The 16,660-nt window shown below is 45.6% G+C and overlaps 2 protein-coding genes across 4 annotated transcripts in view; one reads left to right on the plus strand and one right to left on the minus strand.

The window, feature by feature from the left end:
• The window catches only part of abcf2a (ATP-binding cassette, sub-family F (GCN20), member 2a), a 49,341-nt gene extending 36,048 nt beyond the window's left edge, over window positions 1-13,293 (minus strand). Inside the window, exons 1-2 of one of the 2 annotated variants that reach the window (XM_080194782.1) lie at window positions 13,272-13,293; window positions 1,836-2,042 (exon numbers count right to left, since the gene is read on the minus strand). In XM_080194782.1, coding sequence (XP_080050908.1) covers window positions 1,836-2,007 — 172 coding nt within the window. In that variant the 5' untranslated portion in view covers window positions 2,008-2,042; window positions 13,272-13,293. Of the gene's footprint in view, window positions 1-1,835; window positions 2,043-12,783; window positions 12,895-13,271 lie in introns of those variants that run through there. The other variant, XM_080194781.1, reaches the window with a different exon arrangement.
• Window positions 13,294-13,423: 130 nt separating this feature from the next.
• The window catches only part of faim2a (Fas apoptotic inhibitory molecule 2a), an 83,313-nt gene continuing 80,076 nt past the window's right edge, over window positions 13,424-16,660 (plus strand). Inside the window, exon 1 of one of the 2 annotated variants that reach the window (XM_080195021.1) lies at window positions 13,424-13,510. The gene's annotated coding sequence lies outside the window, so the exon portion shown is untranslated. Of the gene's footprint in view, window positions 13,555-16,660 lie in introns of both variants that reach the window. The other variant, XM_080195020.1, reaches the window with a different exon arrangement.

A 16,660-nucleotide genomic window follows, 5' to 3' on the forward strand; every position in this document is an offset into this window, starting at 1 on the left:
AATAAGATCATGGCTGATCTGAAATGGCTCAGTTCCACTTTCCCGCTTTCTCCCCATAACCCTTAATTCCCTTGCCTACCAGAAACCTATCTACCCGTGACTTAAATATATTCAGCGAGGTAGCCTCCACCACTTCAACGGGCAGAGAATTCCAGAGGTTCACCACCCTTTGAGTGAAGAAGTTCCTCCTCAACTCTGATCTAAACTGCCCCCCTCTTATCTTGAGGCTGTGTCCTCTAGTCCTGCTATCCTTTCTAAGCAGGAAGAATCTCTCTACCTCTACCCTATACATCCCCTTCAATATCTTATATGTCTCCATAAGATCCCCCCTCATCCTTCTAAACTCCAACGAGTACAGACCCAGTCTATTCAGCCTCTCTTCATAGTCCAACCCCCTCATCTCCGGTATCAGCCTAGTGAAGGCATGTTCTCTCTGCTCGAAAGCTGATTAAGCTGGTCTTTCTCTACACCCTAGCTGTCGAAATTTGCTGATGACACCAAGATTGGGGGAAAGGCAAATTGTGCGGAGGGTGTGGAGAGTCTGCAGAAGGATCTAGATAGGCTGGGCGAATGGGCCAGGAAATGGCAAATGGAATTTAATGTTGGCAAGTGTGAGGTGGTCCACTTTGGTGGGAAGTATGGTAGGAAGGACTATTACTTACGGGGCGAAAAACTGCAGCAGGCGACGGTGCAGAGGGACCTCGGGGTCCTTGTGCATGAGTCGCAAAAACCCAGCTTGCAGGTGCAGCAGGTGGTCAGGAAGGCGAATGGGATGCTGGCCTTCATAGCGAGGGGGATTGAATATAAAAGTAGAGAGGTCTTGCTGCAGCTGTATAGGGTATTGGTGAGGCCGCAGCTGGAGTACTGTGTGCAGTTTTGGGCGCCGCACCTGCGCAAGGATATTTTGGCCCTGGAGGGAGTGCAGAGGAGGTTTACTAGGCTGATACCGGAGTTGAGGGGATTGAGCTATGAGGAGAGGCTGAATAAACTAGGCTTGTACTCGCTAGAGTTTAGAAGAATGAGGGGAGATCTCATTGAGATGTATAAGATGATGAATGGGATGGATAGGATAGAGGTGGAGAGACTCTTCCCGCTCAAAAAAGACAGTAGGACTAGGGGGCACAGCCTCAAGATAAAGGGGAGGCGGTTTAGAACGGAGTTGAGGAGGAACTTCTTCACTCAAAGGGTGGTGAATCTCTGGAATTCTCTGCCCGTTGAAGTGGTGGAGGCTGCCTCGCTAAATATTTTTAAGAAGCGGGTTGATGGGTTCTTGATAAGAGAGGGGATTAAGGGTTATGGGGAGAGGGCGGGAAAGTGGAACTGAGCCACAACAGATCAGCCATGATCTTATTGAATGGCGGGGCAGGCTCGAAGGGCTAGATGGCCTACTCCTGCTCCTATTTCTTATGTTCTTATGTTCTTATGACTGTAACACTATATTCTGCACTCTCTCCTTTCCTTCTCTATGAATCGTATGTTTTGTCTGTATAGTGCACAAGAAACAATACTTTTCACCATATACTAATACATGAGACAATAAATCAAACCGAAGTGCTTTTAAATTTCAGAGAAATGGGGTTTTTGTTAGCAGGCAGTTCAGTTGGAGAAAACAGGTACACCTCAACATTTTTAAAGGATAAAAACGTGCTGTGACATACAAAAGGATTGGTACCACTAACTTAATCATTATGTAGCCTTTCCGGAACCTCCTATTAGATACCCAGAATCAGACTGCATTCAAACTACAGAACGGACAATGTCTGCACAGGTGTAAGAGAATGAACAGACAGCCTTCACAGAGAGGAATGCTGAGCATTGCTCGACTAAACCCAAACCTGCATCATGAACAGAAGAGCCATTCATCTGTGGCCTTTCACCATTCACCACTTCCTCTGCACCAACATCACCATTCTCCTCAGGCCCATCCGTGCTCTTGGGTTTACGCTGACGGGCTTTTGCGGCTTCCTTCTTCTTTGCTGCCTTTTTCTTGGCCAAGTCAGAAGGCATTGCTGTTGGTTAGTTTGTGTTAGTGGAAGTACAACCTGTGAAAAAAATATACATGTATTAAGGGAAGTGGTTAGATTTCTAATCTGCCTTCCACAAAACATGAGGCCAGTGTTTCAGGGGAACAATCTCCATGCACTGCCCTAGTCTTATACCACAAAACTACTCAGTCCCCCATCTAACCCACAAGTACATGGAGACAGCATCATACACAGAATTATGCCACAGGGATTAGTGCTGGGGACTCAACTTTTCACAACTGAGGTAAATGATTTGGATGAAGGGACTGAGGAGATGGCTGCTAAATTTACTGATGACACAAATACAGACTGGGGTATGTCACAGCACTACTGATCCTCAGGCCCAGTTTGCAGTCACAAGTTCAAATCCCACCGTGGTAGCTGGAGGAATTTAAATTCAATTAATTTAAAACATGGAATTAAATGCTAGCCATGAAACCTTTGTTATGATTGAAGCATTTAAGGGGCTTTCAGATATGCACATGAATGTGCAAGGATTAAAGGGATATGGACCAAGGGCAGACAGAAGGGATTAGTTATGTTTGGCACCATGTTAAATATAACGGCACAGTGGTTGGTACTGCTACCTCAGTGCCAGGAACCTAGATTCAATTCCAGCCTCGGGTCCTTGTCTGTGTGGAGTTTGCACATTCTCTCCGTGTCTGTGTGGGTTTCCTCCAAGTGCTCCGGTTTCCTCCCACAGTCCAAAGATGTGCAGGTTAGGTTGCTTGACAATGTTAAACTTCCCCTGTGTCAGAGGGGAATTAGTAGGGTAAATGCATGGGGTTATGGGGATAGGGCCTGGGTGGGATTGTGGTCAGTACAGGCTCAAGGAGTCAAATGGCCACCTCCTGCACCATAGGGATTCTATGACCACATCGTGGGCCAAAGGGCCTGTTCCTGTGCTGTACTGTTCTATAAAAGTAAATCACAAAGACAACTTAATGAGGCCACAAGAGGATGTAAATAAGTCTTAAAGTTTATTAGTCACACATTTATTGGTCACACATAGTAAGCCTATAAGTTAGTTTATTATTACTATATATATTTATTACTATAAATACTATAGCATAAGTTCGTTGCAGTTACTGCAATGAAGTTACTGTGAAAATCCCCAAGTCGCCACACTCTGGCTCCTGTTCTGGTACACTGAGGCTCGATTTAGCATGGCCAATTCACCAAACCTGTTCATCTTTGGACTGTGGGAGGAAACCCAGGCAGACATGGAGAGAACATGCAGAATAGTTTAGGTTAGAGGGTCATTAGATCGGTTCCACTGGTCGGTGCAACATCGAGGGCTGAAGGGCCTGTACTGCGCTGTAATGTTCTATGATCTACGTTCCACATTGACAGTAAAACAAGCCGGGAAACGAACCTGGCTCCCTGACACTGTGAGGCAGCAGTGCTAACCAATGTCTGACCGTGCTGCCCCCAGCACAATGGGCAAAGATCTGGAAACCGAGTTTTAATGTGGGGAAAATGTGAAATTGTCCATTTTGAGAGGAAGTGCAGAAAGAGAATTAATTTAGATTAATATTATCCACTCTGCAGGTAATTAGAAAAAGCAAGCAGAATATTATTGTTTATTGCAAGTGGAATTGAATATAAAAGTAGGAAGATTATGTTTCAGTTGTACAGGACACTAGTGAGACATCAGGAATGGGATGATCTCCTACAGGACTGTTTGGAGTCAGTGGACTGGTCAGTATTTAAATACTGCGTACACCACTGCAGTAACTGATGTCATCAGTAAGTGTGTAGAAGACTGTGTGCCAAAGAAGCAAAGCTGTGTGTTCTCCAACCAGAAACCATACACGAACAGGGATATCCACTGCTTGCTGAAGTCCAAGTCTGAGGCATTCAAATTAGGCAACATTGACCTATACAAGAAAACCAGATACAATCTAAGGAGATCCATCAAAGATGCCAAAAGACAGTACCAGACCAAACTGGAGTCCCAGGCGAGCCACACCAAACCCTGCCAATTATGGCAGGGTCTGCAAGACATAACAAGCTACAAGATGAAGGCACGTAAAATTGCCAGCTCCAACACACCCCTCCCTGATGAGCTCAATGCATTCTACGCCCGTTTTGAACAAGAGTCAGCGAGAGCATGCCTCCCACCCTGGAAGCCCTTGATGAACCTGTATCTGGGATCACCACTGCAGATGTCAGAGCAGCTTTCTCGAAGAGCAACCCAAGGAAAATGACTTGCCCGGATGGGGTACCCAGACACACACTCAGATCCTGCACAGATCAGCTGGCGGGGACATTCACAGACATCTTCAACCTCTCTTTACAACAATCTGAGGTCCCTATCCGCTTTAAGACCACCATTTCTCGGTACTTAAGGAAAACCAAACAGTATGCTCGGACGGATGGTGGCTCTGACATCCATCATCATGAAGTGTTTTGAAAGTTTAGTCATGTCACAAATCAATTTAAACCCCCCAGACTAGCTGGACCCACTACAGTTTGCCTACTGCCGCAACAGGTCCACAGCAGACACCATTTCCCTGGCCCTGCTCAACCCTGGAACACTTAGATAACAAGGACACCTATGTCAGACTCCTATTTATTGACTACAGTTCAGCCTTCAACACTATTATTCCCAATCATCTCATCTCCAAACTCTGTGGCCTGGGCCTCAGCACCTCCCTCTGCAACTGGATCCTGAACTTCCTGATCTACAGGCCACAATCAGTAAGGACAGGCAACAACACCTCCTCCATGATCATCCTCAGCACCGGTGCCCCACAATGCTGTGTTCTCAGCCCCCTACTATAGTCCTCATACACCTATGACTGCGTGGCCAAATTCTCCTCCAATTCAATTTTCAAGTTTGCTGACAACACCACCATAGTGGGTCGGATTTCAAACAACGATAAGACAGAATACAGGAATGAGATAGAGAACCTGGTGAACTGGTGTAGCAACAATAAACTCTTCCTCAATGTCAACAAGGAGATTGTCATCAACTTCAGGAAGCATAAAGGAGAACACGCCCCTGTCTACATCAATGGGGATGAAGTAGAAAGGGTCAAGAGTTTCAAGTTTTTGAATGTCCAGATCACCTACAACCTGCCCTGGTTCCCTCCCATGCCAACACTATAGTTAAGAAAGCCCATCAACGCCTCTACTTTCTCAGAGACTAAGGAAATTTGACGTGTCAGTTCCGACTCTCACCAACTTTTACAGGTGCAACATGGAAAGCATTCTTTCTGGTTGTATCACAGCTTGATACGGCTCCTGCCCTGCCCAAGACCGCAAGGAACTACAAAAGGTCGTGAACGAAGCCCAATCCATTACACAAACCAGCCTCCCATCCATTGACTCTGTCTACACTTCCCGCTGCCTCAGCAAATCAGCCAGCAATATTAAGGACTCCAAGCACTCCAGATATTCTCTCTTCCACTTTCTTCTCTGCTGCTGTCAGACTTTTGAATGGACTTACCTTGCATTAAGTTGATTTTTCTCTACACCCTAGCTATGACTGTAACACTACAGTATGCACCCTCTCTTTACACCTTCTCTATGAATAGTATGCTTTGTCTGTATAGTACGCAATAAACAATACTTTTCACTGTATGTTAATACATGTGACAATAATAAAATCAAATACTATGTACAGTATTGATCTCCTTATTTAAGGCAAGATGTAAATACAGTAGGAATAGCTCACAGAAGGTTTACTAGACTAACAGCAGAAATGTACAGGTTGCCTTCTGAGGAAAAGTTGGGACAGTTCCCAATTTGGAGGTTTGCAAGTATGGATTGAAACCAGCTTCACTTCCCAATACAGTAACGCATCCCCTGACTTTCCAAAGCCTGTCCACTATCTACAATGCTCAAGTCAGAAGTGTGATGGAATACTCTCCACTTGTTTGCATGAGTGCAGCTCCAACGACACATTCTGCATCAGGCTAATCCAACCCATGGCCCACATATCCATTCTATGTGCCCTCAAAGCCACTGTGCAAAAATACCAGTACGACAGATAAGTGGATGCGAAGAACCTATAAGGAGCTGCACCTCCAATCACAGGCATACCCCATAACGAGAGCACGAGGGCATGTCAGGGTCCCAGGCTCAGAGGACACACACACACGGACACACACACACACACACACACACACACACACACACACACACAGTGAGTGAGAAGTGTGGGTGTACCCAGTCCCCAAGAGAGCTACCCATCATCTTCTCAAGGGCAACTTGGGACAAATTCATGAAGTCATAAAGCAGGAGAAATTACAAAGCTCTCCACAAGGAAACAGGGAGTTCAGTACTGAGGTTTTAATAAACAATGAAAGCAGCTTGCAATGGTAATAGTGATACAATCCTGCCTCCCTGTGACAGCATCAGAAATGACAGCTTGTCTCAGTAATTGACAAGTTTCTCCCCCCACCTTCCCCTCAAATCTTGGAAACCAGGAACAAATAGAATTAAACCAAGTCATAGAGTATGTTGGTGAAACTGCAGGCAGAAATGGCCCAAGACTAAAAAGAAAGTCAAGTCCTGGAATGGATATGCAGGCCAGAAGGATCATGAGCAGAGTTGGAGGATTGGAAACAGGAAAGAAAGGACAAGCTAGAGCTTTACACAGAAAGGCCGAAGAGGGAAATCAAACCATGGTAGGAGGGCAAGATTCAAATCGTCAATGACAAACAGGACTGACTGACATAGCAAGGGTCAATGCATTTTACTTTTTAACAAAGAACAAAACAACCTGGGAAACAGGCCCTTCAGCCCAACGAGCCCACGCCGCCATTTTAACACTACCAGTCCCCCCCCTCCACCCACGACCCTTATCTATTGTTTTATGGCCACCCACATTGAGGGAAACTAATTTAGGGACAATTTATTACTGCCAATCAGCCTAATAGCACATCTTTGGGGTGTGGGAGGAAACCGGAGCACCCGGAGAAAACCCACGCAAGCACGGGGATGATAGACTACTTCAACAAGAATCGTTTCAACAGGCCCATATCAAGATAGGAATGTGAATTATGGTTTCTTCCAGGCTGACGTACCTCCTCATCCTGATAAGCTCTGAGTCAGTCCAGGAAACTGCAGAAAAGGTTGGAGTTGAGAAATACTATGGTTGAGTCAGACTGGCATTAGTCACTGGGAATGAGTGTACGGGTGGAGTGGAAAAGGGCAAGTCTAGTTCAGGAAAGACAGACTTTGGATTTGTGTAAAAATCTTTCATAAGCACTGGACCAATCCCAAAGTGATTAAGACTAATTAAATCCTGAAGTGTAAGCAGTGCTGTATAGAGGGAATGTGGAAGACAATTTACACATAGCAAAATCCCTCAAACAGCAATGAACAGATTACTTGTTTGTTGTGATGTTGCTAGAGGGAGAAATGTTGGCCAGAAAACCAGGAGAACTCTCCTGTCAAGTACTTGGGATGGTAGACAGGGCCTTGGTTTAACATCTTATCTGACAGATGGCACTGTCAACATTGCAGCACTCCCTCAGTACTTCACTGGAGTGTTTCGGGTCCATTCTGCAGCAACTTGAGAAGGCCAATACACAGGTCATATCTGCAAATCCCAGCATGGTGACTATGACAGACCCAAACTTGATTCACTGCAATTTGTAAGAAACTAGGCATTTTCACAGCTCATACTGAACTCAGGTCAGTGGAATGGTTTTGCTGTGCTGCCCTTCATTACAAACAACACCTGAAATCATCATATCAGCAAGTTTTCCCAAAGGGCCAGCACCTCAACTGTCCAATCTGTCAGTTCCTTGCCTGAATACACGGTTTACCTTGTAACTAAGATCTCAATTACTGTCAATGTAATTTGTCACATCCATCCTTTAATAACTAATGATTCATTATTGAATGACACTGTAAAGAGCATCAAGCAACAGACAATATGATTCATCATCTGTGACAACCAATATACTTCCAACTGGGTCAGCAATCTGCAATGCTTTGACTCCACAAAGGCAAACACTATCGAGAACAGGAAGGTAACATTCCTTATGCTTGGTAAATAGGCACTGTGTCAAGAATTGCTGCCCTGTGGGGTGACACTATTCAATGGATTCTCAACCTAGTGATTTGTCCTCACCACTGGCTACCATTTCATAATGAAATATAGTTACAGCTTACCCCAGCTTCTCTACCCACTAAACAGGACAAAGGAGAGGAAACTGACAGGACTCATTCCCACCCTCTGATAGGCTAAACCTCAGGTCCCATATGAGGGGAGCCCACCCTGTGGGATACCATACTGAGTGATCCAGAAAGATGACCCTGCATCTTTCTGCGTAACCCAGTATGATATCCCACAATGTGGTTACATGTGTTACAACACAGAAAGCACGTTGTAATTCAAAGTAGTATTGCATTATACCATCAATATATAAAACTTGCCATTCATCAGTGCCCCAAGATAGGAACAGCTATAGGCAGGTTGAGAAAAGGCAGCCAATTCAATGCAGCAAAACGTCAGAAGTATATCTTGGAGTATGAAATATGCAAAGCGAGATTTACAAGTCTATGAGCAAAGAGCAGGAGGGATAAAGACACATTGGTCTTTATAAATGGTGATAGTACTTAAAACAATAGATAATCGCAAAAACTATTGTGAAGTATGTACATGGGGATACTGAATATAACAAGGGGAGCATGGTGAATTTGTATAACCAGTGGCGTGAATTGAGATGTCTAGTTTGAAGTTCTGGGCACCCAAAGGCTGAGTGATGGAAAGGACACAGTGAAGATTACGACAACAACAACGAAATGGGGAAGAGTTTCAGAGAGTAAAAGTTAGTTTGTAGTGTTCTTGAACACTGTCACTGCCTGCTTGTTACAAAGCTTAACATTGCACAATGACATAGTTCAAGTTTCCTCCATTTGTAAACAGCATGTATCAAAATGAAGAAACAGAAATACAAACCCAATGCGTTTGTATTTGAGTGATAAACATACTGACCTAGCCAGTGATGCCCACATCCTATGAAAGAACATTTAACAAAATTAGGAATAAATGCTAGTCCTCCTAATGGCACTGATATCCCTGTATGCTTTAAAAAGCCAGTGTAGCTGGAAGATGAGGATGCAGGGTCATTTGTGGCTGAGATCACACACAGGCTGCAGTGTTCTGTATGATAGGCCCATGGCTCAAACTTATTTACTTCCTACAAATGATGGATCCTGTGCCTCGAGTCCATTTGTTCCAATGACTGCCGTTCCTTAGAGCAATGGGCAAATTCTTCCTGCACCCATTGAGATACAAGACTGTAATCAAGAGGTTCAGAATCACAAGGTAAATAAATAGTTTTTAAATATCCAAAACTTCAGTGGTATTGGAATGACCAGGGCTATGATAGGTCTCCATGCACAAGGATTCTATCTTTATGTTATCGCACACACAGATTTCATCTACATATTATTTTACCATTTAAATTTTCTGTGTTTAGTTTTGAATTTTCTCTCCACATCAGAATCAAAACAAACTCACAGCCAACTCCAATAATTCATCTTAATCCAGATTACTGAAAACTGCAGTCCAGCAGCTGAATGCAATCTCATTGCCTGCCTGTGCCCTCTTCCACAAACCAATCAACTCTTTCACAGCAGTACAGTTGCAGCTTATTTATCACACTGATGATTTCCATGTCTCATGTCCATCATTTTGAGGACTGCTATTTCTGAGACTGATGGATTGACATTCTCTGCTCTCAATGAGATGTGGAGCTCTACAGGCCAACCAATGCAATTGATTGTTATTTTAATATACAGATTTTATAACACTGCATAGCTCCTAATATTATCTTTATGATGAAATGAGGAGATAATAAATAAAATTACTAACCAAAGATTCCTCATGACAGGCTGATACAGAAGGTGAAGTCATATGGGATCCAAGGTGAGTTGGCGAGATGGATACAAAACTGGCTTGGGTATAGAAAGCAAAGATTAGCAGTGGAAGGGTACTTTTCTAACTGGAGGTGTGTGACAAGCAGTGTTCCAGAAGGATCACTGCTGGACTTCTAAATGTTTTGTAGGGAAATGTAGGTGATCTGATTAGTAAATCTGCAGATGTCACAAAAATTGGGGGAGTAGTGGACAGTGAGGAGGATTGTCAGAGGGTACGCCAGGATATAAATCAGCTGGAAACCTGGGCCAAAAGATGGCAGATGGAATTTAACCCAGATAAATGTGAGGTAATGCGATTTGGAAAGTCGACTGCAGAAGAAAAGTATACAGTAAACGGTACAGGCCTTAGAAATATGAGCATACAGGGAAACCCAGCTTGCAGGTGCAGCAGGTGGTCAGGAAGGCGAATGGGATGCTGGCCTTCATAGCGAAGGGGATTGAATATAAAAGTAGGGAGGTCTTGCTGCAGCTGTATAGGGCATTGGTGAGACCGCAGCTGGAGTGCTGTGTGCAGTTTTGGGCGCCGCACCTGCGCAAAGATATTTTGGCCTTGGAGGGAGTGCAGAGGAGGTTTACTAGGCTGATACCGGAGTTGAGGGGGTTAAGCTCTGAGGAGAGGCTGAATAAACTAGGCTTGTACTCGTTGGAGCTTAGAAGAATGAGGGGAGATCTCATTGAGACGTATAAGATGATGAATGGGATGGATAGGATAGAGGTGGAGAGACTCTTCCCGCTCAAAAAAGACAGTAGGACTAGGGGGCACAGCCTCAAGATAAAGGGGAGGCGGTTTAGAACGGAGTTGAGGAGGAACTTCTTCACTCAAAGGGTGGTGAATCTCTGGAATTCTCTACCCGTTGAAGTGGTGGAGGCTGCCTCGCTAAATATTTTCAAGAAGCGGGTTGATGGGTTCTTGATAAGAGAGGGGATTAAGGGTTATGGGGAGAGGGCCGGAAAGTGGAACTGAGCCACGACAGATCAGCCATGATCTTATTGAATGGCGGGGCAGGCTCGAAGGGCCAGATGGCCTACTCCTGCTCCTATTTCTTATGTTCTTATCTAGGTGTGCAGATCCACAGTCCCCTGAAGATGGCAACTCAGGTGAACAAGATGGTCAAGATGGCGACATGGACAAGTTGGGCCGAAGGGCCTGTTTCCATGCTGTAAATCTCTATGACTCTAAGTCTTGCATTCTTGATACCATTCTCTTAAACTTTCTCTGGACCATTGCCAAGGCCTAATGTTTAGCCTCTAGAAAGACACAATTCTTCAGTTGATGCCAAACCAGTGATTTAGAAAGGGTCATTATAACTGCCTTATGTTCTTTGCTTAGTGAATGCACTAACAATGAGGACTGAGGATGACTAAAAATGGCTCTGATATACAATCGCACATCTTAATTAAATTATCACCAGCATCAATCTTAACAGTCACTCAGCTCCTGAACTCATTACAGCCCTGGTTCAAACATGGGCACAGAGCTGAATTCCAGACAGTAGAGTGATGGTGCTCAACATCTACACAGCATTTCACTGAAAGCAGCATCAAGGAGCACAAGCAAAACTGAAGTTGATGGGAAGAGTTCTACTAGTCACTAGTTGAAGTCGTACCAAGCACAAAGCATGACGGCTGTGGCTGTTGAATGTCTTTCACCTCAGTTCCAGTACATCACTGCAAGAGTTCTAGGCCCAACCAGCTTCATCCATAACCTTTCCTCTATCGTCAGGTCAGAAGTGAGAATGTTTGCTGATGATTGCACAATGTTCAGCCTCATTCACAACATGTCCAAATGCAGCAAAATCTGGTCAATACCCATGTTTGGGTTGATAAGCGGCAAGTAACATTTGTCGTACACAAATACCAAGCCATGACCATTGCCAACAGAAGATGGAACAGACATTGATCTTGACATTTAGTTGTTGAACTCCCCAATGTTCACTGGGGGTGCGTTGAAGAGAAGCTAATCAAATGAATACTTTGGCTACAAGAGCAGCTCAGAGGCCAGGAATTCTGCAAGTTGAGTGTGATGGAATACTTTCCACTTGCCTGAACGAGTGCAACTTCAACATCACTCAAAAAGCTCAACACCATCCTGGGCAATGTAGCCTGCTTAATTGGTATCCCATCGACAAATATTCACTCCCTCAATCACAAACACAGTGGCAGCCACGTACAACATCTGCAAGATGCACTGCAGCAACTCAGCAAGCTTGCTTAGGCAGCACTTTGCAAACCCCTAACCACTATCACCCAGAAGGACAAAGGCAGCAGATACCTGGGAACACTACCACTTGCAAGTTCCCTTCTAAATCACTCACCGTTCTGACATGAAAATATATTGCCATTTCTTTGTTGTCATTGGGTCAAACTCCTGGAGCTCCCTCCCTAACAGCACTATCTACACCTCACGGACTGCAGCAATTCAATAAGACAACCATCTTCTCAAGGGCAATTAGGGATGGGCAGGAAATATAACATCTAAATAGAGAATGAATAAAAAGCAAACAACTTCCCCAGTAATGTATTGTCCGTGTCACAGGAAAGGGCCATTCAGCCCCTCCAGCCTGTTCCAACCCGGATGAATTGTATTTTAACTCTATCCACCTCCCAGAGACAACAAAGACCAGAGACAACAAAGACCAGAGACTCGGCCTTACGCTCTCTGTTTCTGGACAGAACGAGAGTGAGCCAGGCTGCCATTTCCCTTTTACTGGGAGGCCCCGGCTTGCTGGGGCCTAGCCGGGCTCTGGGCTTCGCCGGCCGCTGGTCTGAGCCAGCCTCCGTCCTGAAGAGAATTTCAACATCGTGTTTAATTAACCACCAAGGCCAGTGCCGGACAGGCCTGACAGCCCCTCACCTGAAAAAGCCGGCAGGGATTTCCGTTGGTGCCGGTGCCGCTCTCACAGAAGCAACTGGAAAAGCCGCGTGCCTGACCGGCTTCTGCCTCCCCACTGCCAGTGCGCCGCGCACCGCACTCTGGGAATTGTAGTTCTGTGGCGCGGCCTCTGCCAGCCATTAGCTGGGTGATGTGCAGGGATATGACTACAACTCCCAGAGTGCCTAGCGCTTCGCCTTCTAACCCCGCCCTCCCCATGTGACAGCGGTATCCCGTATCACCCCTGCTCTTTCTAACAGTATGCCGGGATTTGTAGTTCCTTCTCAATGTCAGCGCCAATGGCAAAACACTGGCGAACTGCAATTCCCATAATCCACTGGCATACCATCTTTAAAGGCTAAAGAACTTTTATCACATTTCCTGATCAAATACTGATTATTCTATATATTGAACAGCAAGTTGATTGTGACCGGTGATTCTATGAAATAAGTGGATACTATCAAACCCGCCTTGAGGTGAGTGACAGGAGGCGCTGATCCGGATCTTGTCCAGCTGCACTCTGGGAGCTGCGGTGGACAGCGAGGCGCTGACGTCACCCGGCGCCTTTCATGCGCGCGACCCATCACGTCACCGCACACCCCCCCCCCCCCCCCCCCGCCGCGTGAAGTGCAGCTCCCAGCGGGCAGCGCGGCGTCGCCAGGGTAACGGTCACGTGCCTTAGTTACGTGTTCTAACGGCCGAGCCCGGGGTAAGGGAGCGGGGGAGGGGTTGGCAGCACACTTGGGGCGAACGGTAAGAGTGGGGGGTGACTGATCCCTCCCCCACCCTGCTTTCCCTCCCCCCCAAACCCCCCCACCCTGCCTCCCCCCTCCCCCACCCTGCCTTCCCCCCTCCCAGCCCCTCATCTCCCCCCAGCTGATGGGATCTGAGGGGAATGGTGTCCACTTGGGGAGAAGAAGCAACAAGGCCAAGTGTTCCTGCAATGGGGGACAGAAATGTGAGAGTGTCATACAGGGCAGAGAAGGCCCTTCAGCCTATCAAGTCTGCCCTCACCAGAACTACCACTCAAATGTTGACTTGATTTATAGAAATCCTACAGTGCAGAAGGAGGCCATTCGGCCCATTGACTCTGCACCAACAACCATCCCACGCAGACCCTATCCCCAAAAGCCCACATATATACCCTGTTAATCCCACTAACCTACACATCCCAGGACACTAAGGGGCAATTTAGCATGGCCAACCCCGCACATCTTTAGAATGTGGGTGGAAACCGGAGCACCTGGAGGAAACCCATGCAGACATGGGGAGAACATGCAAACTGCACACAAACAGTGACCCAAACTGGGAATCAAACCAGATGTCTGGAACTGTGCGGCAACAGTGTTAGCCCCTGTGCTGCCCGTTATTATTGCCACGTGTATTAGTATATAGTGAAAAGTATTGTTTCTTGTGTGCTAAACAGGCAAAGCAAACAGTACATATGGAAGAAAAGGAGAGAGTGCAGAATGTAGTGTTACAATCATAGCTAGGATGATGTGGAGATGCTGGCATTGGATTGGGGTGGGCAAAGTAAGAAGTCTCATAACACCAGGTTAAAGTCCAACAAGTTTATTTGGGAGCATGAGCTTTTGGCTTCTTTTAGGTACTCACAGATGTTGGCCTCTTTTAGGTCGAACCAAACAAACAATACCAAGTTTAGTCAGGATAAAGTAAAAGGGGCAGCTCCCCAAAAGGAGGGGAAACAGCCAAAACAAAATTAAAGTACAAAGGAAACTTGAAACATCAAATTATAATGTGATTATTAGGATCGATAATGCACCCCAGCCCCTGTAGTGCCCAACAGGCACGGAAGGTGAGTATGAGCTTTTGGACCATTGTGTCTTCATCAGTTGAGTGGGAGCTGGGATGTAGAGAAAGATCAACTTGATGCGAGGTAGGTCTATTCAAAATTCTGATGGCAGCAGGGAAAAAGCTGTTTTTGAGTCGGTTGGTACACGTCTCTAGACTTTTATCTTTTTCCCGATGGAAGAAGATGAAGAGAGAATGTCCGGGATGCGTCGGGGCCTTAATTATGCTGGCTGCTTTGCCAAGGCAGTGGGAAGTATGGACAGAGTCAATGGATGGGAGGCTGGTTTGAGTGTTACGATCAAGAAGGCGAATGGAATGTTGGCCTTTATAGCGAGGGGGATAGAATATAAAAGCAGGGAGGTTTTGCTGCAACTGTACAGGGCACTGGTGAGGCTGCAGCTGGAGTAGTGTGTGCAGTTTTGGTCCCCATATTTGCAAAAGGATATATTGGCCTTGGAGGGAGTACAGAGAATGTTCACCAGGCTAACACCAGAGATGAGGTGGTTAGCTTAGGAAGAGAGATTGAATAGACTGGGTCTGCACTCTTTGGAGTTTAGAAGGCTGACGGGGGATTTTATAGAGACATATAAGATAATGAAAGGGATGGATAGGGTAGAGGTAGAGAGATCCTTCCCGCTTAGAAAGGATAGCAGAACTAGAGGGCACAGCCTCAGAATAAGGGGAGGGCAGTTTAGAATGGAGTTGAGGAGGAACTTCTTCACTCAAAGGGTGGTGAATCTCTGGAATTCTCTGCCCATTGAAGTGGTGGAGGCTACCTCGTTGAATATAAGTCACGGGTAGATAGATTTCTGATAGACAAGGGAATTGAGGGTTATGGGGAGAAAGCAGGAAAGTGGAACTGATTCACTTCAGATCAGCCATGATCTTATTGAATGGCGGGGCAGGCTCGAAGGGCTAGATGGCCTACTCCTACTCCTATTTCTTATGTTCTTATGAGTGATGGATTAGACCTTGTTCATGACTCTTTGTAGCTTATTGCGGTCTTGGGCAGAGCGGGAGCCATACCAAGTTGTGTTACAACCAGAATGGTTCTATGGTGCATTGTAGAAGTTGGTGAGAGTTGTCGTGGACATGCCAAATTTGCTAAGTTTTCCAAGAAAGTACAGGCTTTGTTGGCTTTCTTAACTAGACACCTCCTTTTGGACATCTAAAAATTTAGAGCTGTTGACCATTTCGACTTCGTCCCCATTGATGTAGACAGGGGTATACCCTCCTCTACACTTCATTTTGTTGACATTGAGGGAGAGATTATTGTCATCACATCAGTTCACCAAATTCTGTTATCACTTTCCTGTACTCTGTCCCATCATTGGTTGAGATCCAACCCATAGCACCACCTATGAAAATCAAGTTGGAGGGGAATTTGGCCACACAAGCAGAGGTGTATAGGAAGTATAGTAGGAGGCTGAGAACACAGCTTTGCAGAGTGCCAGTGTTGAGGACAATTATGGAGGAGGTGTTGTTGCCTATCCTTACTGATTGTGGTCTGTGGGATAGGAAGTCTTGGATCCAGTTGCAGAGGGAGGAGTCGAGCCCCAGACCAGAACGTTGGAGATGAGTTTTGTAGGAATAATGGTGTTAAAGGCTGAGCTGTAGTCTATGAATATTTGATTTGATTTATTATTGTCACATGTATTAACATAAAGTGAAAAGTATTTTTTATTGTGCACTATACAGACAAAGCATATCATTCATAGAGAAGGAGAGTAAAAGATAGAATTACAGGTATGCTGAGCACAGCTTGCAAGAAGACACCTCACTCCGGTGCCATCTTGGGAAAAAAAATGGGAATAGGACTCTGACATAAGTGTCTTTGTTATTTAGGCATCCCAGGGATGAGTGCAGGGCCAGGAAAATGACATCTGCTGTGGACCTGTTGAGGTGCTAGGCAAACTGTAGTGGATCCAGACAGTCCAGGAGGCTGGAACTGATTTGTGCCATGACTAACCTTTTGTAGCACTTCATAATGATGGATGTCAGAGCCACCGGACCATTATCATTAAGGCATGATGCCTGGTTTTTCTTT

The sequence above is a fragment of the Carcharhinus amblyrhynchos genome, chromosome 8 (genome assembly GCF_965287045.1).
Source record: "Carcharhinus amblyrhynchos chromosome 8, sCarAmb.v2.hapA, whole genome shotgun sequence".
In the NCBI taxonomy this organism is placed as follows: Eukaryota; Metazoa; Chordata; class Chondrichthyes; order Carcharhiniformes; family Carcharhinidae; genus Carcharhinus; species Carcharhinus amblyrhynchos.